Source organism: Emydura macquarii, unplaced genomic scaffold, assembly GCF_026122565.2.
Source record: "Emydura macquarii macquarii isolate MOO-44397 ecotype Brisbane River unplaced genomic scaffold, CSIRO-AGI_Emac_v2 contig_2897, whole genome shotgun sequence".
NCBI classification, from domain to species: domain Eukaryota; kingdom Metazoa; phylum Chordata; order Testudines; family Chelidae; genus Emydura; species Emydura macquarii.
This window is the reverse complement of record NW_027133034.1, coordinates 23830924-23853149: the sequence shown is the minus strand read 5'-3', so window position 1 is coordinate 23853149 and position 22226 is coordinate 23830924. Positions and strand designations below refer to the sequence as shown.

General features: G+C 40.5%; 1 protein-coding gene across 2 annotated transcripts in view; it reads left to right on the top strand.

Moving 5' to 3' along the window:
• HSD17B4 (hydroxysteroid 17-beta dehydrogenase 4) overlaps positions 1-22226 on the top strand; it is a 115912-nt gene that overhangs the window by 75404 nt on the left and 18282 nt on the right. For both annotated transcript variants that reach the window (XM_067568589.1, XM_067568588.1), the window contains 4 exons: positions 1491-1597; positions 1960-2046; positions 9720-9809; positions 14881-15019. In XM_067568589.1, coding sequence (XP_067424690.1) covers positions 1491-1597; positions 1960-2046; positions 9720-9809; positions 14881-15019 — 423 coding nt within the window. The remainder of the gene's footprint in view (positions 1-1490; positions 1598-1959; positions 2047-9719; positions 9810-14880; positions 15020-22226) is intronic.

The following is a 22226-nucleotide window of genomic DNA, read 5'->3' as shown; positions in this document are numbered from 1 at the left end:
TCATCTTAGGGTACATAGGGAATTATGTGAAGTAATCTTGGAACTGTTAGCACTTACCTTCAAAAATTCATGGAGAACGGGTAAGGTCCTAGAGGACTGGAGAAAGGGCAAACATTGCCCTATCTTTAAAAAGGGGAACAGAGGATCTGGGGACTTATAGGTCAGTCAGCCTAACTTCAATACCTGGAAAGATACTGCAACAAATTATTAAACAATTAGTTGGTAAGCACCTAGAAGATAACAGGGTTATGAGGAAAAGCCAGCATGGATTTGTCAAGAAAAAACGATGCCAAACCAACTAATTTACTTCTTTAACAGGGTTACTGTGCTAGTGGATAGTGGGGAAGCAGTAGATGTTATAAATCTTGATTTTAGTAAGGCTTTTGGGACAGTCCCACAGGACATTCTCATAAGCAAACTAGGGAAATGCGGTCTAGATGAAATTACTATAAAGTGGGTGCACAACTCCTAGAGAGATCTTACTCAAAGAGTAGTTATCAATGGTTCACAGGGGTCAATATTTTCACTAATGTGTTGGGTAATAAAGTGAAGAGTTTGCTTATAAAACATGTGGAGGCTGGGAGAAGCTGCAAACACTTTGGAGGGCATGATAAAAATTCAAAACAACCATAACAAATTGGAGAATTGATCTGAAATCAGCATGTGGAAATTCAGCAAAGGCCAGTGCAAAGTATTTCACTTAAGAAGGACAAATCAAATACATAACAGTAAAATGGGGAATAACTGGCTGGGCAGTAGCACTGCTGAAAAGCATCTTGGGGTTATAGAGGATCACAAATTGAATATGAATAAAAAATGTGATGTAGTTGCAAAAAAGGCTAATATCTTTCTGGGGTGCATTAACAGGAGCACTGTATGTAAGACCCGGGAAGTAATTGTCCTGCTCTTCATGGCACCGATAGGATCCTCAGCTGGACAACTGTGTTCAAGTCTGGGAACCACACTTTAGGGAAGATGTGGACAAATTGGAGAGAGTCCAGGGGAGAGCAACAAAAACGGTTTCCTATTAGGAAGGGTTTTAAAAACTGGATATGTTTAGTCTTGAGAAAGAAGACTGAGGGGGATCTGGCAACTGTCTTTCATGTTAAGAACTGTTATAAAGAGGACTATGGTCAATTGTTCTCCATGTCCACTGAAGATACGACAAAAAGTAATGGGCTTAATCTACAGTGAGGGAGATTTAGGTTAGATGTTAGGAAAACTTTCTAGCTAAAAGGTAATTAAATTCTGGAAAGGACTTCCAAAAGAGGTTGTGGAATCCCTTTGGCGGTTTTTAAGAACAGGTTGGAAAAACACCTGTCAGGGATGGTCTAGATTTCCTGCATCACAGAGGCTGGACTTGATGATATCCTGAGGTCCTACATTTTTTATGATTTGAATATAAAGATGCATATAAAAATATAGGTCCTTGAAAAAGGAGAGCGAAACTTGTACATTAAAAATGAAAATTTGTTTTTGTTTTTTAATAGGATTTCAAAAACCCATACTGCATGGACTTTGTTCATTTGGTTTTGCTGCCAGACATGTTTTGAAGCACTTTGCAAATAATGATGTGACCAGATTCAAGGCAATTAAGGTTTGTTCTTAGCAGTTAATTTCCCTTCCTTGATTACTCAGCTATTAAGGAGTAGTTCCTATTAATTACTTTTCTTTAAGGTGGAAGAGAACCTTAGGTTTATTCCTGCAGACTGCCACAATGACAGATTACTCATTTTGCTTTTACTTACTACTTCATGTATTTTCATGGAGTAGCTAGTATGTTTCTGTAAATATTGCTAGATAATCTTCTTTGACAATTACATGTTTTCTGAACATTTTTCTCTATTTCATTTAATTTTCTATTCTAAATACATATTTGGTTACATGCAAGTCAGTACCACTGCTGAATGGTTTTTATTTAGAAATAAATAAGGCAGTCTGAACCCTTTCTTTTTGTAGGTCCGTTTTTCAAAACCCGTCTTTCCAGGACAGACTCTGCAAACAGAGATGTGGAAGGAGGGAAACAGAATTCACATTCAAACCAAGGTTAGAACGGAGAGACTGAGTCTGTGGGCTTTAGCAAAGGATGTTAAAAGTTTGGGGTTTTTTGTTTTTTCCTGTGGGGGGAACAAAACGCTTTTTCAATCATACCTCTGAAGAAAAGAATAGTTATCACTTCACCTAATTTCTCCATCTAATGATGATAGTTTTCTGCTGTTACCAAGAGTGCATATGCAGTTGCTGGAAATACCATTGTCTGTAAGAATTCCCTTGATTCAGGGATTTTTATAGCATCAGGATTCCAAATGAGGTGCATTGTACTATTTTGTAAATATAGCTTTTGAGGTTTATATATATATATCTTTACTGGTGGAAAAATGTCAAAACTGCATGTGGTTATCTTCAATTACTATATCTTAGGCTTTGTCAACACACACATTTGTACTTGTTTAGTTGAACGACTTTAGCTGAACCAGTGCACTCCTATGTGTAGATACTATCTTGTTTTAGTTTAGCTTAAACCTATAACAAAGATCTTTTCTACACAGGAAAGTTACACCAATTTAACTTAAACGGACTTAGGGCTGGTCTATACTACAGACTTTTGTCAACCACAGTCAGCTTTTTGCACCAAAACAGTAGTGGTGTACACACTACAGTTGCCCCACTCCCCTGCCGACCCAACTCCCCTGGTTTTGCAACAAAATAAAACCACCTCGATGAGAAGCATAGAACTTTTTGCGCCAAACTTTTAGTGACAAAGTGTCAATGTAGACACTGCACTTGGTTATTTCATGGTAAATGGCCTCCAGAAAGTGTTCCAAAATGCCCATCCTGACCACTCTGGCCATCAGTTTGAATTCTGCTGCCCTGCAGCCATCTGCCCCTCCCCCTATAAAATCCCAGGAATATTTGAAATTCCACTTCATGTTTGGTTGGTGTATAGAGATCACATCGCATCTTCCCAGCTGACCATGGTGGCTCCATGCATCAAGTTCTCTCTCGCTTGGAGCACACCAGAGCTTCTGGATCTGATCAGTGTTTGGGGATAGGAGGCTGTGAAGTCCCAGCTGCACTCTAGCTGAAGGAACTTTGATAGCTACAGTCAGATTTCTCATGGCATGGCAGAGAAGGACTATCAATGGGATGTGCTCCAGTGCTATGCAAAAATCAAAGAGCTGTGGCACAGGTACCAAAAGGCTAGGGAGTCAAACTGTCGCTCTGGTGCTGAGCCTAAGACTTGCTGCTTCTATAAGAAACTGGAAGCCATCCTTGGCAGTGACCCCACCTCCACCACCCAGAGACCCAAGGATACCTCCAGAAGCCAGGAGACAGCGGACACCTGACTCAACACCAGTGAAAAAGTTGTGGGACGAGGAGGTTGAGTTGGAGGATGAGGGTGGAGCAGGGTGTTGGGTGGTTTGGTGACATGGAGAGTCATGTCTTGCCTGTTCTTGACTCTGGAGAGTTCAAGCCAGTCCCAGCCCTCCAGCTCTGGCGTGCAGCATGCAGGAGAGGGGTGCTCTGGTAAGTGATTTTTTTGTGGTGATACTGCTCAGTTACATGAGGTACAGTTGTCCTTTACTTGGTTACTTTATGCAGCTGATTGAAGGGATGAAAATGCACAAGAGTAGCTGTGTTTGCATATGCTTCCTATTCCCCCATGCAGCTAGGCAGTGCTGTAAAAAAGTGTGTTAATTCATACCGAGATTTCACAGGAATACTCCAGAGAGAGATCTAGGAAACTTTCCTGGAGGTACTTGCCAATCCTCTGCTGGAGATTGTTTGGCAAAGCTGCTTTGTTTCTTCTCCCATTGTAGGAAACTTTCCCATGCCAATCAACTATCATTTGTAAAGGGACCAAAGCAGCACACAAGTGAGCAGCATAGGGACCCGGTTTGAAGCTGCTCACATGGAGGAGATGCATCCTGGCTTCACTGTTTACTCTCAGGAGTGAGATATCGGCTTCTATGGCCCCCGCCTGTGGAAAATGGTGGCACAATTTGAAATTTTGTCCCTGTCTACCTTCATCAATATCTGAAACAACCATCCAGAACCTTTTCCCCAGCTTGAGTGCCCCCTCCCCCTGGACTTAACTCACCATGCTTTGGGTGGTCATCGAGCTGTGCGCTTGCCAGGGGACAGTGAAAAAGAGGCACATTTTACAATAATGAATCAATGCTGGTAATACACCGACAGTCTTACTTCTGTGAATTGTTTATTGTGCTTCTACAAATGTGCCTTTGACGGGAAACCTTTCTACACCTGCCAAGCGCTTGTGGTTGATAAGAAAACGACCATGGAGAAGCAAAGAGGAAATGTTCCAAGGAGGGAAAAAAAAGAAAAAAGGGCATACAGTGTGACAAAAAATCAAAATATTGGTAGGTAGGAGAGGAGGGAAAATCAGGAACAAGTGATAGCAGGTCACGAACACATGATAAAAGCTGTGGAGGAGCAAACGGAGCTGCTAAAGTTACTCATTATACTGCAGATTGAATTCATGGTTGCTCACCCCCCCGCTTGCAGCCAATCCAAAACGGCTTTCCATGCCCTCCCCAACTCTACCCACACATTCCTACCAAACTCCAGCCCATCTTGGTACCCCATTCACTTCACCCCATCAGACAGCTTCCACAATGATAGCTGGACTTACACCCAACTGTCATGTCTCACACTGCCCCTCACTGTTTACTCCCCTCCAGTCCAGCTTTTTGTGTGTGTTGTGAATAATTATTTAATAAAGACATACTCTGTGAAGGATAAACAATCTTTATTTGTCTCTTGCATATGGTGGCTGCAGCTTATACTGATACACAGTGCAAGCTTGCTAGCAGTCATAGCATGGTAAAGTGCTGTTTACAAAGACACTTTATTGTTTTTCATTGTCAAAATGGTTCCTCAAGTTCTCCCTGATTTGAATGGCCTCTGGTTGTGCCCCTCTTAAAAACCCTGACATCTTGTTGTTCATAGTCAGCCACAAAGTGATCTACCTCTGCTCCACTTGGGGAAATGTTTTACTCTTAGCTTCACAAATATTATGGAGCACACAGCAGGTGGCTGTAATCACAGGAATATTTTCCTCTTTTAGATCTAACCTGTCATAAAAGCATCACCAGGGAGTTTTTAATCTGCCAAATGCACATTCAATGGTCATTCAGCACCTGCTCAAGCTGCTATCAACTTGCTGTTATCCAGATTGCCTTTATAAGGCTTCATTAGCCGTATTAGTAAGGGATAGCCTGGGTCTCCAAGGACCACTATGGTCTTTTCAGCATCCCCCGTTGGAATCTTTTGGTTTGGAAAAAAAAGTCCCTGCTTGCAGCTTTCTGTACAAGCATGCGTCATTCACCTTCCCTGACCAACTCACAATGATGTCAGTGAACACTCATGGTGATCCACAAGTGCCTGCAGTACCACAGAAAAGTACCCCTTTCTAGGATGTACTCCATTCCAAGATGGTCCGGAGCCAAAATTGGTATAGGCGTGCCATCTATCGCCCCATCACGGTTAGGGAATCCCATCTCTGTGAAGCCATCTACTATTTCACGCATATTTCCAAGATGCCCAGTCCTTTGTAACAGGATGCGATTAATGGGCCAGCACACGTGCAGTGCCAACAGTGGACTTCCCAACTCCAAACTGATTAGCGACCAACTGATAGCAGTCGGGAGTTGCCAGCTTCCACACAGCGATTGCCATGCTCTTCTCCATCAAGAGGGCAGCTCTTATTCTGGTGTCCTTGTGCCATAGGGCAGGGGCAAGCTCTGCACAGAGGTCTATGAAGGTGGATTTGCACATTCAAAAGATCTGCAGCCACTGCTTGTCATCCCAGACCTGCCTAATGATGCAATCCCTCCACTCAGTGCTTTTTTCATGCACCCCAAAGCGGCGGTGCACCGTGTGCAGATGCTCCATGAATGAAAACAGTAATCCAGTGTTTGTTTGCATGACACACAGCAGGTCATGTGCTTCGGATTCCTGTTCTGATTGGGAGCTCATGATATACTGCATGACCAAATGTGATATGTTCAGAACATTGACAACATCAATGGAAAGCAATGCAGGTTCTATCCTTTCAGAGAGAGATGGTGGGCTCTCAGGAAACGGGGGCTGTTGAAAAATGCTATGAAACACAGTCGGAAATCCATGGAATGATGGGACGGAAATCACTGCATCATGGGATGTTGAGCTTGCACCCATCATGCATTGCGATCCTCTCCACCTTCCCACAACTCCCAGCGGTACAAGGTGGCGAGTTGCACAGTGGGATAGCTGCCCACACTCTCACTGTCAATGCTAGAGCATCAACAGTTGATGTGCCTCAGCAACACCGAGTGCTGTGTGGACAGGCACAAGCATTGTAATTCTAGCGCTTTTTGATCAATGCTGTGATGTGTGTTGACAACACTTTAGTGTAGACAAGGCCTTAAACTAAGCCCAAATGAACTTGGTTTAAACCAAAATAAAGGTATCCATACAGCCTTTTGCACTGGTTTAACTAAATCAGTTTAAAATCTCACCACAAATTAAACTGATACCACTATATGCATAGACAAGCCCCTAGACATGATTTGAATAATTGTGTGTGTACAGTTTTTCCTTGGCTGATACCAAGACAGTAAATGAAACTGTCGTCTTTCCTGGGTATTCTTGCCACTTACATCTTCAAGCCTTTCATCTCTCTTTCTATAACTGTTGTGTCTGAGTCAATTTCCTTCTCTCTCCTCTCCATTCCATTTTATGTAGCGTAGATTTGCTTTTCTTTCTCTGCCTCTTGAGCATTTTGCAAGGGGAAGTGGTGCTGTAATATTAAACTAATCTATCAGACATCAGTTGTGTTTGCTTTGCATTTCCATTGAGAGTTTCTTGTAGTTTCTCTATAGTTTCATATTTTATTTTAAAAATACTAAGTTGTTAAGTATAGTACACTTAGGTTTTGGTGGTTAGGCTTGGAGTCTTCTGGATGCCTTAATAAAATACTATAATGTTCATGATGACCAAAGGGTGTGCTCACTACAGTGTAAATATTGGGAAGAAAGACCCGACCAACTGTTGATTGGATTAATGTTCCTAGGCTTTCAGGAATAACATAAGAATGGCCATACTGGGTCAGACCAATGGTCCATCTAGCTTAGTATCCTGTCTTCCAGCAGTGGTCAATGCCAGGTACTTCAAACGGAATAAACAGTACCAGTAATCATCAACTGATCCAGCCCCCCAGCTTCTTGCAAGCAGGGGCTAGGGACACTTCAGAGCATGGTTTTGCATCTCTGACCATCCTGGCTTAAAGCCATTGATGGACCTATCCTCCATAAACTTTAGTTCTTTTTTTGAACCCTATTATAGTCTTGGTCTTCACAACATCCTCTGGCAAAGAGTACCACATGTTGACTCTGCATTGTGTGAAGAAATATATCCTTTTGTTCGTTTTAAGATTGCTGCTTATTAATTTCATTTGGTGTCCCCTTATTCTTGTGTTACGGGAAGAAGTAAATAACACTTTCTTATTTACTTTCTCCACACCAGTCATGATTTTATAGACCTCTATCATATACCCCCTTATTCATCTCTTTTCCAAGCTGAAAAGTCCCAGTCTTATTAATCACTCCTCATATGGAAGCTGTTCCAAACCGCTAATCATTTTTGTTGCCCTTTTCTGTACCTTTTCCAATTCCAACGTATCTTTTTTGAGATGGGGCAACCCGATCTGCACGCAGGATTCAAGCGTACAAAGCGTTTATAAAGAGACAACATATTTTCTGTCTTATTATCTATCCCTTTCTTCATGATTCCCAATGTTCTGTTAGCACTTTTTTCTGCCTTACATATCAAGTGGACAACAAGCAGTTGGCATCCCAGATTTGCATTACCTCACCTTTAATTATTTTCAAAAGGTTCAATAAAGAACATTTACACATTAGACCTAAACTTCAGCTAAGCACCAATGCAAATTTCAGTGTATTTTCAAACTTTTTTTATAGACCACCCTGTTATGGGTTCTATTAACCATCCGTTACTTAATATTGGATTTATTAAGTCAACTGTGTGTAAAAGTTCCAAGTCAGGATTTATGATTACAAGGCCAATTGGAGTATGTGTGGTCTCTGTTGTCTGGATATTTGTGATCTCTGCTTAGTTTCCTTTATCTATTATTTTATAGCAAGAGTGCTTAGGTACCTTACAGTATAAATTACACATAGTCCCCAAAAATTTATGCTTTCACATAGTATTCAGTGAAGGAAACAACAAAACAAGAGGGAAGGATAGAGTTTCATCAGTAAGATTGTGCAGTTACTCACCACCAAAGGGTTGTGTACAACATTTTAGAACAAATAATTTTTAAATGAAAGTATTGAATATGTATCCTCTCTTCAAAGAGACAATGTGAAGTTGAAATCCAATCCTTACAAAAAATGAGTTAGAAGGAGTTTCAGGTAGTGCACCTCTTCCTGAAACATTTTTTATAATTTCATAACAAATAATCCATTTTTCTGTGTCTCAAAATATTTTAATTCTTCCCTGTTGCTGCCTGAAAGACCCACAAAGCAGGGGAACACTGAAACTGACACACAAAATGCTGTCAAAAACATATATGCATAAAGTAAATAGGAAAATAGAGCAAGATTGTTTCTCGGAACTATTTCATGGCTTGTTTACACAAACATTTGGTTCACTGTAAGATGGGGTGTAGATTTAACTGCCCCTGTGGGTCCTGCTGACATACGTTAACACTTTGTTAATGTGCTTTGATCTAGTCCTCTTTGAAACAAGACTAGATCAGAGTGCATCAAGGAACTGTTGATGTGCGTCAGAGGTGTCCACAGAGATGATCCATGGCAGGCTAGTGCAGGGTAGATTCACATCCCAGCTTGCTGCGAACTAATTAGTTATGTAAACAAGTAACCTTACCTGTCATTTGTAATAACATTAGTACATTTTCAAATAGAAGCATGATTTTCAAGTTCATGGTGTCTTTTTGGTAGAGGAGAAATATCCTTCCGTATCCAGAAAAGGAAAGCTTAAGAATTCCTTATAAGAAATATAAATGGTTCAAGCCATGCTTGTTAGATACTGTAATAGCATGCCCTCAGTGCTCATTTGAACAAATAGTTTATTTGTAGCTTGAATGCAGTCCTCTCAGCAACGAAGCTACATACTTCAAAATAATTTGAACTAACAATTGAAGAGGTAGTGCTCTTTAGTGTATAGATCACTGGACTGGGACTCAAAAGACCTATCTACCTATCTGGGCTCCATTTCCAGCTCTGCCATTGGTCTGCTTAGTAACACTGGGGAAGTCGCATCATCTCTGTGCCTCAGTTGCCTATATATGAAACGGGGATAATACTAATCTTTTTAAAGCACTTTAAGATTTACAGAGGAAAAGTGCTATATAAGAGCTGTCTTATTGTGTCTTGCTGTTGTGACCCTATCCAGGAAATCTGTAGTCATAATACTTAAGCGTTCTTTATGCATCCGAGCAAACATAATTGTTCTGTTTTAGGACTGTTGTAAAAAGTAGTACTTTCTAATTTACTTCAGACCTGGTTTTCCTTTGTTTTTCTCTGTGCTGGAGCTTTTTAAGTTTTGTTTTTTGATCTGTGATGTAAGACAAAGAAGATTGCTTGGTTGCTTTAAAATGTAGCCATTTTGCTCATTGTAACTCTTCTTTCTTTAGTTGGCATGATCCAAAGAGAATATAAATTTTCTTTTAACAGGTCAAAGAGACTGGAGAAGTTGCCATTGCAGGAGCGTATGTAGATCTAACATCAACCCTTGATAAACCTTCAGCTAAGGAGTCCATGAAGGTAGGAGAAAAATACACTAAGATCAATTTGTGAATAGGTGTACTTATGCTTTATCTTTGAAAGAATGTACAAAATATTAGAATTCTGTAGCAGTCGCACATGTGGTATGAGATGAGTAAATTAACACAGTAACACACAGGTAAGTGTTATTTAACCTGATAGGTTCATTGAGCTATTTGAGAAAATGTCCCATATGGATGATCTAGTTTTGAAGTGCTTGACACCAATCTTAATTATTCAGGTGTGAATTACCATGTCTTGTACAAAACAAGCTACTACGAACACACTAGCAAATGAACTGGATGGTTTTGTAAGAGCCACAGATAGAAGCACTTGTTTAGCTGAGATCAGACTGAGTTGCACTGTCAATTGCATTGTCTATAATATGGGTACTTATTTTTCTGGTGTAGATAAGACTGGAGAAAAAATACTGTGTACATTTAGAAATGAGTAACCATTTATAGATTGAGGGGAGAATGGACAGAAAGATAGAGGAAGAGTTAAAATCAAGATATACAATAGGGGAGAAGAAAGATGGAAAGGAAAAAGAAAGAAAAATTAGTGAAAAAAGTTTATTTTATAGAAAAGGGTGTGGGTCTCCTCAAGTGAATAACTGTCACCAAGTGGTTCACAGTCTGGCCCCTGGTAGGTGTGTAGGCATTTGCTTTGATGTACCTAGACGATATGATTGTCATGGTGCGGCACAGACCAGACGGTGAATGGGAGAGTTGGTGTGCTAGTCAAGGCCTCTGAAGACCTGGGTTCGATTTCCTGCTTCACAATCATATTCCTGTGTGACCTTGGACAAGTAATTTATTTTCTGTGCCTCTGTTTCCCATCTGTAAAGGGGGGGTAATACTTCACTACCTCACAGCGGTGTTTTGAAGATAAATGCATTAAAGAATTTGAGGTACTCCGATACTGTGGTAATGGAACCATATAATACTTAAGATAGGTTTCTAGAAACTCTCTTTACACCTTCTCAGCCTTTCAGGCATGTGGCATTTTAGAGTCTCATCTTCCCTATTTTAGATTTCTTTGATAGTGTGACAAGAAGCCAGGCACAGACAATCCTGTTCCCAATAGTGATGTTTCTTGGTGTCTGTTTCCAGAGTCATCCGGATTGTATTCAGTGCTACTGTGGCTAAACGTTTTTTTTCCTGTTTGTCTGCATCACATTTGCATCTTATCACCCCTCATTATTCCTGTCCAAGTTCGCATTTGCAATCCACATACCTTTGGCAATTGTCAGCAAAAGCCCTTTTGGGATAAAACGCATTTTAGACAAGGCTTTAGTTTTTCTTTAAGGTTGGCAGGGTTTGGTTTTTTTGTATAGCTGTCTCTTAAAAGTACATTATTTCTAGTCCTTAACAGATTTGATGTTTATCTGACAATAATGCCCTATCTATCTCCAAAATGTTTTAAAAGCACAATAAGATTTGTTAGGCTTAAAATTTTAAACCCATAACATGATATTCTACCTTGTATTTCATGCAAAAGGGTTGCTAAAGTTCTATTATAACACATAGCCTATGTTACCTTAAAAATGACATGAAAAAAATATTAAGGCTGCAAAGTCAAGCATTCAAAAGTTAGGAAATGACAGAATTAAGGTTGGCAGTGCCATCTCCTTGCTCTCAATTCTGGTACCACAGTGGCCCCCCATTGCTGTGAGGAGCAATTGCAGGGAAAATCCTGCTTTATTTCCTGCGGTCCTGGGCTAAATCATGCCCAGTAGAGATGGAATGTTCAAAGAATCTAGTTGCCAAATTCTAACGCAATGGTTCCCAACCATTTTGGCTCGAGGGCCGCAAATACAATTTTTACAACCCTGAAGGGCCATGTGGGGATGAGCTTATAAAGTTTCTCTTGGAGTTGTTTGGGGAAGGATCCTTAAACTCCTGAGTGAATTGTGGGGTGGGGTCTTTTTTGAGTTCTTTATAGAGGGAGGCTTTGGAGAGTTGTTAGTTGGCCTGTTTGTCTGCTGGACACTAAAAATCATCGACTCAACAGAGACACTGGATTAATGGCTCATTACAACAATTTGTAACCTATTAAGGGCTTGTCTATGCTTAAAACGCTATGGCGACACAGTTGTGCCACTGCAGCTCCGCTGATGTAACGCTTCAGCATAGACACTACCTACACCAACGGAAAGGATTCTCCCATCGGTGTAGGTAATCCACTTCCCCTAGAGGTGGTAACTGGGTCAATGGAAGAATTCTTCTGTTGATCTAGCAGTGTCTACATGGGAATGTAGGATGGTTTAACTATGTTCTTCAGAAATGTGGATTTTTCACACTGGTAAGCAACGTAGTTATGCTTTCCTAATTTTCTAGTGTAGGCCAGGCCTAACTCTCCTTTGCCCTATGCCTGCAGAGAGGTTAATTGCCCATTTCATTTTAAGTGGTCTCATGCGACATGTGTTAAGCCAGTAAGTCCCAATCTTTTTGGCTCGAGGGCCACAAATATCATTTTTACAACCCTGAAGGGCCACTGGTCTATCAACTTGTAAAAAACGTATTGATGTATACACCATTAAGAACTACAAACCACTACATATTTAAAGTAAACATTTTGATGCTATTGTGCTCATTTTTACCTTAACTATTTTACACCTACAAATTACTCACAGTATGTCACAGTCACAGACAAAGCACTAGTGTAGATGAGTAACTGTCACTACACACTGAAGCACATGGCCTGGCAGCTAAGTCACGGTGGGTGGCCTGCTAAGTAAGGCACTGCAGCTAGACAAAAGGAGCACAGTGAGGAGACTGCCTCCTTGCTGATCTCCCGTCCCCCGGTCTGCAGTGCACTCCACCTGGGTCCCTGGGCAGTGCTCCCTTCTGCAGCCAGGAAGATGGAAGATCAGTGCTTCTCTCCCTCTGGCTCCAGCAGGAACTCCAGAACCTAGGGACCCAGGCAGAGTGCTTTGCTTTTTGCTGGAGCCAGGGGAGAGGAGCGCTGATCTGCCCTCCTTCTAGCTCCAGCAGGGACCCCAGTGCCTATGGACCCAGGAGGAGCACTTTGCCATGCTCCCTGCAATAGCCAGCAGGAGAGGAGCGCTGATCTGCCATCCCCTTGGCTGCAGCAAGGAGCATGCACCCATCTTGTAGTCCCACGGCAACCTGCTCCACCAGGGTCCTTAGGCAGCGTCTCCCTTCTGCAGCCAGCAGGAGGGGAGCGGTGGGCCACTTTGAAAGACCCTGTGGGCCACTTTTGGCCCTCCAGGCCATAGGTGGGAACCACTGCTCTAACCTGACTTTAAGAAAAGTCTGCAAGCTGTGATTTTTACAGGCTCATAACTTGGCTAAATTTGGACAAATTTTCAAGGAGATGACAAAAGGCACATCTCTTAGACCAGAGAAATTTGCCAAATTTCTAGTCCCTGCTCCAGAGCATGGAGGCACTAGAGCTTTTCAGTGAAATGATCATAAGAATTTTTTTAACATAGGCAAAACAACTTACCTTTCTTCTTCGAGTGCTTGCTCATGTCCATTCAGAATTAGGTATGTGCGCGCCACATGCACCAGTGCCGGAAATTTTTGCCCTAGTGGTATCCAATGGGCCGGCTCTAGTGCCCTCTGCAGGGGCACGCGTATGCGCTCGTATATAGGACACTGCTGGCCCTCCTCCCTCTCAGTTCCTTCTTACCGACCATGACGGTGCTGGAACACACTCTTGCTCCTGCAAGCTTCAGTATTCCTAGTGGTTTCCCATGCTGCCGCAAATCAGAGGCTGGATGCAAGGACAGTGTCCAGGTCCCTGGCAATCTTGGAACCTGTGGGGGTTCCCTCAGGCCATGATGCTATACGTTCAGTCGTTGGCAAGGACCTCAGTACCGGACCACAGCACCGGAGGCAACTATTGGGTCATACCGGGACGATTCTCTTTCAGCCAGCCCTTCATTAAGCGGGGAGGAAGATCCAGCCCCCCTCAGATTCCTGCGTCCTCATTCTTCTACACCCATTAAAGCGTGTAGTGGCTAACTTGGGCCTCAAAATAGAGGCGCTTTCTGAGCCAGTGGATGAACTTTTTAGAGTCCTGGCATCTGCGGCGCCCTCCAGAGTAGCCCTCTACCGGTTCACGATGAGGCGCTGAAGCTCACCAAAGCATTGTGGCAGACCCCGGCCTCCTTGACTCCCACATCTAAGAGGGCGGAAAAAAAATATGATGTGCCCACCAACGGGTTTGAATACTTGTACACGCATCATCCCCGGATTCGCTGGTCATGGTGGCAGGTGTCAAGTAATCTTCATTGTAGACAATGCTCGCTATGGCGCCTATAATATCCTGTCTACTATATACACCTAGGTACAGTAATGTGAGTAAAAATGTCATGGCACGTTTAACTCAGCCTTCGTCTGCTGGATGAAATGTAGTAGATAAAAATGTTAATATTGGAGCGGCTTCCTAAAATGTAACAACTTATCCATTAAAACTTGTCTGTTTTTAAAAAGATTCAAAGACTTACAAAAGACAAATTGCAAGCAAAATGTAAATATTCAAGTTTAATTACATAATAGCTTAAATTTACCATTAATCAAACAGTGTGAGACACGGAAAAAAAACGGTGTATATACCATACCCTTTGACTGAATATATGAAACCTTATGAATAAATCTATTTTTTGAAAGTTAATATGTCAAAAATTAAGGCAACCCATTTTTTAGATGCAGCCATATTCTATAACTAGTGTATACAATGCCTTGTGGAGAGGGAGCCAGGATTATACTTCAAATAAATTAAAAGGTAATTTATAAGGCTTTAAATAATTCTGAAGGGAAAGCGTATCTTAAATTACACAGATAAATCACAAGAGCTATAAAGGTAACTTGTGAAATAGTTCTCAGGAACGATTCCACAAAATGTTTTTTTTCAAGTAGAATGTATTGACTAATGTCGACATGCTGGATGTGATTATTGTGTGTGGCGGGAGACATATCTATTTTATTTTAATCACTTTGCAGAAGAGACTCGCCTGGATACAGTGTTTGAACAATAGTTACACTTGTATTACCTTTTAATGTAGCTTTCCATTTAAAGTTTTCTGTACTTTATTTTATAGGCTTCAGGGCTGCAGAGTGACCTTGTGTTTGAAGAAATTGGTCGCCGTATCAAAGAGGTTGGAAATCAGCTGGTAAAGAAAGTAAATGCCATATTTCAGTGGGACATCACTAAAGATGGAGAGACTGCAGCACAGTGGAGTAAGTCATAGGTTTAATTAATGTATATAATGCCCTGATGCATTTTTTTTAATGAAGTGAGGTTATTTTTACTCCCTTCAATTAAGCCCTGCTATTTTAAAGGTAAGCAGAAGGATAGGAGCGCTCATTAGGGCTTGAAAATTTGAATGTTTATTGCATAAGTGACAGTTTTTGCAAATGGGTGAGAGAATGTTCCATAATATTAATTAATAATCTTTCTAAAAACTTAGCTTTATACCTTGACTATTTGGGTGTGCACCGAGATAAATTGTCCTCTAAAATTTTGTTCTTTTTGATGTTTCCACTGATATTGTTCTTTGGAACAATGTACTGCTTTAACCAAGTCTTTCCTATTCAGAGTCTGTCAGATCCAAGTTTGCTAAATTCTTATGCATTATTACCTCTTCTCAAGAAAAAGTCTAGAGCGCTGTATGCAAGCCAAAGCACTTAATTGCAACAACTCTGTGCCTTGGCATCTTTAATTTGGGCAATTAAATAAGGAAAATATGTTTCTATAGGCTTTTAAAATAAATGTCTCATTTTTCTTTGGTTCTGTTTTGAAGACTCTCTCTCTCTTGTGTTCTGTTTTCAAGGATACATATTTCTGTAAAACATAAAATCCGTTTCTTACTCAGAGGAATGAATGTCAGGTACTTGTGAAATAGAAAATTTTGCCCAAAGGCCACGCTGGCAGTTTACCAGAAGCCTCACATCCACACATAATTTGCATAAAAGCAAATAGATTGTAATCTCCCTCACTTTTATTGTGGATGTGCAACTCTCAGAGCCTACAAGCCTCAACTTGTAATGAATGCTTCATGGTAATTGACCTGGGCATCTGGAGGAAGATGGAAACTTGCACAGTGGGAACTGTAGTCTCTGTGTGCTATACCTCCTCAAGTTGAGGGAGGCAGATGGACTTTTATGGACTCTGTTTGGTCATTGGGATGCGTTTTGATCAATACCACCATTTTTCACCCACAGTAATTCTGGAAGGCTTTCAGAGCCTGCCATAAATCAACCATTTATCTAAATGGTTTAAGAAACGGCTCTTTCTCTCTGATTTACAGGGAGAAAGGTGTAGTGACTTCTGTACTTTCCGTCCCCTCTTCCCAGTTCTTCACAATTGAGATTGTGACTAATGTGGCCACTGCTAGTAGGTAGGACATCACATCATGCTGAACACTGAACCGGTGTGGCTGATCGTGACAGTTGAACTTTCCCTTTCTGGCATAGCAAGCAGTCTTTGGAGAAGATGGATGAACTGCACTGAGATAATGATGGACGCATTAAAAATACAGTGGAACCCCATTTATCTGATCTAATTGGGACTAGGGCCAGATGGGATAATAAAAAAAATTCAGATAATCCAGAGTCTGGGCAAAGAGTTTTATCCCTGGGTGTCGGGGCTTGGGCTCTGAGCCAAAGCCCAAGCCTTGCCCCTGGGTCTGACGGTCCTGGTTCAGTTAATACAGAGAGCCGAATAATGGAGGCTCTGATAAATGTGGTTCCACTGTGCCTAAATAGATTAAATTCTCCAGGAAGCCAAAAATCTTTCTTTAATTAAAAATAGGAGGAAGGCAGATTTTACAAGATACAACTTTGAGGACCGCCCGCCTACAAACAATCATATTGGTGAAATGGTTTGAAATAAATAGGATGAAATTCAGTAAGGACAAATGCTAAGTACTACACTTAGAAAGGAATAATCAGTTGCACAAATAGAAAATGGGACGTGACTGCCTAGGAAGGAGAACTTCAGAGAAGGATCTGGGATGATATTGGCTCACAAACTAAATATGAGTCAACACTAATATTGATGAAAAAAAGTAAACATAATTCTGTGATGTATTAGGTGGAGTGTTGTAAGCAGCAAACTGCACTTCTTCTACTTTGACTGAGGCACTGATAAGGCCTCAGTTAAAAGTACTGTGTCCCGTTTTGGGTGACATTTCAGAAAAGATGTGGACAAATTGGAGGAAGTCCAGAGAAGAGCAACAAAAATGAATAAATGTCTAGAAGACAAGACCTATGAGGAAATATTGGAAAAACTGTTTGTTTAGTGATCAGAAGAGAAGAATGAGGGGGAAAATAAGTCTTCAAGTATGTAAAAGATTGCTATAAAAAGGAGGGTGATAAATTGTTCTGCTTATCCACTAAGGACAGGACACGAAGTAATGGGTTTAAATTGCAGCAAAAGGGATTTAAGTTAGATATTAGGAAAAATGTCTTAGCTGTAAGGGTAGTTAAACACTGAAACAAATTGCCTAGGGAGGGTGTAGAATCTCAGTCACTGGAGATTTTTAAGAACAGGTTAGACAAACACCTGTCAGGGTTTGTCTAGGTAATACTTAGTCTTGGCTCAGTGCAGGGGACTGGACTAGGTGACCTACTGAGGTCTCTTCCATTGCTACATTTCTGTGATTCTGTATCTGTCACTCTTGATCACGCCTCCAATCTCCAGCAATTCCCTACTTTTGCACTCTTTCATAAATTCAGTTTAATCAAATCGTGTGTTCAGAATAGCAACATAAGATTTAAAAGCACTTTTTTACTGTATTGACGCTCGTACATGTAAATACTCCTGAGGGAATTCTGTGCCACTGCACATGCTCAGAATTCACATTCCTCTCAGATTCACACCCCTCCTGCAGAAAATACATTCTTCAACCCTTCATGTCAAAGTCTCTGTATCATGGTGTCATAGGGCTCTGGGCGGCATTGAATATGTGGCATCTATAAAGTATGGGCTTACAACAGAGCACACTAGGAGCATAAGAAATTGAGGGTAAATTAGTACTGCTGAGTGATAGAATGTTAACAATCACAATTAGGGTGACTGTCCTCTCTTATTACCCTGTCTGCAAAATTAAGTGGCTTCTGCCCTCTTACTCAGATAGAAGATGATTTAAAAGTTTATTCAAAATCACTAAATTATTAGAAGCCTTTTTTAATTTCTGAACCACCGTGCTTTGTGTTCTTGTGGTGTGGCCTTTCCAGCTCTGCTGTCTTTCACAAACATACATTGGAGGCAGGCAGTAATGGGACTAGAAAACAGCTGAAGACCTCATTTTACCCAAGGGCTTTACCTTCCACGCCAACCTCGGTTGTGTTGGAGGAATTCACCCTGATTGATGTGTGTGAAATAACAATGGACGATACCGTGAATAGGCTATCCAGAAAGAAGGGCACTACTTTGTATAAATTAAGAACCAATTTGAAGCTAAATTAAGAACCAATCTGAAGCTTTTCCCTAATTTCAAGAAAAACTTTACATGTTCTCTCTTCTCCTCCGTCCCTGGCCAGTGGAAAGAGGATGGAATTTGTCCCTGTATCCTCTGCTGAAGATACCGCTTACTATTATCAACCAGATTTGTAATCTCACTAAAATAAGATATCAAGTTAGTTTGACAGGATCTATTTTCCATAAGCCTATGCTGATTTGCATTAAGTATATTACCCTCCTTTAATTCTTCATTTATTGAGTCCTTTATCACTCCATTATCTTGCCCGGGTTTAATGTCAGGCTGACATGTATAATTACCTGGGTGATCCTGTTTACCCTTTTTAGAAATTGGCATAACATTGGCTTTCTTCCAGCCCTCTGGAACTTCCCCAATGCTCCAGTACTTCTCGATAATCAACATTAATGGTTCATCAAACTCCTCATCCAGCTCTTTTAAAATTCTTGCATTCCTCCTGCTGATTAAAAATGTCTAGCTTTAGTAGCTTCTGTTTAACATTCTCCAGAGATATTAGTGGAACATGAAGTGTGTTGTCACCATATGATGGGATTATATAATTTGTTTTTCCCCTAGATACAGAACAGAAATATGTATTGAAAGTTTGTCTTTCCTGGATTATTATTGATCATTTTACCATTCCATCTAATAATGGATCAATACAATTGTCAGGATTCTTTTTGTTCCTAATATATTTAAAATTGAGGACCCAGGCAATGTGGGTATGCATGATGGAATTTGTGTTAACTTTTTAAAAAAAATGTAATATACCATAAAAAAAAAAAAAACTTAAGAGGTTCAAGGTAGCAAAGTCAAGTGCTCAAAAGTTAGGTAGTACATGCCACCTTCTGCTTGTTTGTACATATGCATTTTGGCATAGTCTGTAAATAAATCATCATATGCCAGTTGTTCTACAGGAGCCTTGCCTAATTCATTTCACAAAGTGGACAGTGAAGCAGGAGGAGAGTTGATTATTTTCTTTCCTTTTTTAAAAGAGAGAGAGAATGTTCTCATGATTAAGAACTGAACTGGGAGCCAGGAAAGTTTGTGGCAGATTCTGTATATGATGACAGGCAAGACTTCTATAATATATATGAGCAAAGAGACCAAATTATAGTTGCATCGGTAATTTTAATTCTGGCATTCCTGAAACCTTAATGTTCCTATAACAGAGATTTTTGTATGTAATAAAAAGAATAATGTTCAACTTCTGTCTCAGTGGCCTTGGCATAACTTCATTTAATTGTTGTATCAATACTATTGATCTAATTCAGATTAGTAAAAGTGCACAAGACCATTGAAGTCAATGGACTTGCACCCTACATTAGGTCTGAATTGGTCCAGTATTCTTCACAATTAATGTTAATGATGACCTGCTGCATGAACTAATTTTAAATTAGCACACTATAGTTGCAAAAGCTCTATATAACTTGTTAAGAATCCCCCTTGCCTCCCCTTTAGCATCATCATAAAATTGCCTTTTTAAAAGGTGGCTACTGTAACTTGGCTACATGGAATGAAAATGTCAGGGAAATAACTTGATTTAGAACTTGGTTCTTATGAATTAATATTGTATACTTTTTGTCTCAATTACATTTAAAATTCTTGACATATTTTCATTGAGACAACAAAAATATTGTCATCTTTGTCATAAGCCTTTAGTTTACGCTGTTGATGCTGGGGTCCTGCTTTTTTCATTGGCTTCTCTTTGGGCCTCTGTTTCTAAAGCCCACAATCAAATTAAGTCTCCCAGGCCTTTACTGACAGTGTTTACTGCTCTCCTGGCCTACCTGCTGGGCCTCCTTCCATTATTAAATTTGTTACTCAGCTATGCTGCCTTATCTTTTAATCTTTTGACTTGTCACTTTTGCACAGCTTTGTGCTGTTGTGCAGTCTGCCACAGTTGACAGTGCTAGAAACAATCTGGGCCCTGCAGCTTATTGTTGTCTTGGGTGATGACTGTGGCTCCAGGATCTCCAGCTAATGTCCTTGAGCGTAGTGTTGGGGGGAAAATGAAAGAAAGCAGTGGCTTAGGGAGGAATGATCTGAAATTCTGTTCTGACACAGCCAAAAATTCTATTCTTCCTAAACTTTCAAACATTAAGAAGAAACCTGGATTGCTGTATTTAAATATGACTATAGCCTTGTTCATCTTATCACTACACATCAGGCCAAGGTTTCTGTTTGGGCACCACTCATTAAGTGAATAGGGTATGTGGACTTTAATATTTCTCATTGCAGAATGGCAAGTCCAGTATTAGTAGCACCAGTCTTTTTAACTAGCAATAACCTTCACGAGTTCATTCATTTTAATTCAGCATGTAGACTATAAATTCCAAAGATGTGCAGAATAGATGGTCTTAAATTCAGGCCATGGAAGTTCAGGGTTTTTTTTTTTCCTTTAAAAATAAGATCATTCTAAAACACATGCACAAACATGGTTTAGAATAATAGAATCATAGAATATTAGAGTTGGAAGGGACCTCAGGAGGTCATCTAGCCCAACCCCCTGCTCAAAGCAGGACTAACCTCAGCTAAATCATCCAAGTCAGGGCTTTGTCAAGCCACAGCTTAAAAACCTATAAAGATGCAGATTCCACCACCTCACTTGATAACCCATTTCAGAACTTCACCACCCTCCTAGTGAAAAACCTTTTCCTAATATCCAACCTAGACCTCTCCCACTACAACTTGAGACAATTGCTCCTTGTTCTGTCATCTTCTACCCTTGAGAACAGCCTAGTTCCATCCTCCCTGGAACCCCCTTTCAGGTAGTAAAGGCTGCTACCAAATCCTCCCTCTTTCTTCTCTTCTGCAGACTAAACAAGCTTAGTTCCCTCAGCCTCTCCTCATAAGTCTTGTACTCCAGCCCCCTAATCATTTTTGTTGCCCTCCAACTTGTCCACATCCTTTTTGTAGTGGGGGGCCCAAAACTGGACACAATACTCCAAATGCAGCCTCACCACTGTCGAATAGAGGGGAATAATCACTTCCCTAGATCTGCTGGCAATGCTCCCACTAATGTAGCCCAATATGCTATTAGCCTTCTTGACAACCAGGGCACACTGCTGACACTTCATATCCACTGTAACTCCCACTTCCTTTTCTGCAGAACTGCTGCCTAAACCGTCGGTCCCCAGTCTGTAGCTGTGCATGGGATTCTTCCATCCTAAGTGCAGGACTCTGCACTTGTCCTTGTTGAACCTCATCAGATTTATTTTGGCCCAATCCTCCAATTTGTCTAGGTCACTCTGTATCCTATCTTCCAGGGTATCCACCACTCCCCCAGCTTAGTGTCATCTGCAAACTTGCTGAAGGTGCAATCTACTCCACCCTCTAGATCATTATTCCAACGTAGAGTAGAGAAAGAAAGAAGTTGATGGAACTAATCAGTTAAGTAACGCCCAGGCTCAGCAGAAGACATCTAAATCTGTTAAGAAAAAGCTACTGACAAAGAAACTGACCCTTCATAATGAATTGAGACAGTAAAGAAAAACATTAGAATCTTAATATTAGTTGTTATAGCTTTCTTTTATCTACTATTTAATTTCTTTGCTCTTATTTTAGAATAATTTAAAAATAATAAACAAAACTAAAAAAAATTTGTCAAAATCTGTAACTATGCATATGTCTCCATTGAATTGCTGCCACGATTGCATAGTAACATAAGGCAACACTGATAACCATTTTAACAAAATCAGGTTTTGAACCTTGTTTTCCTAGTGTAGGTTGTTTTAGATGCATCTGGAAACATTAAAACCCATTTCCTTTGAAACCAAACATTCATTCTTTATCACTAAAGATAGAATTCTGCCCTTATCTCCGCTAGATTAAAACATAACAAGGAAAATCCAATGACATTCCGTACATGTTGGACTTGATTTCCTCCAAATGTCACTCTTAATAGCTGAGTGATTGAAGGGATGGAAGTTGTTCCATGTTGTTTATTATAACTGATTTTTTGT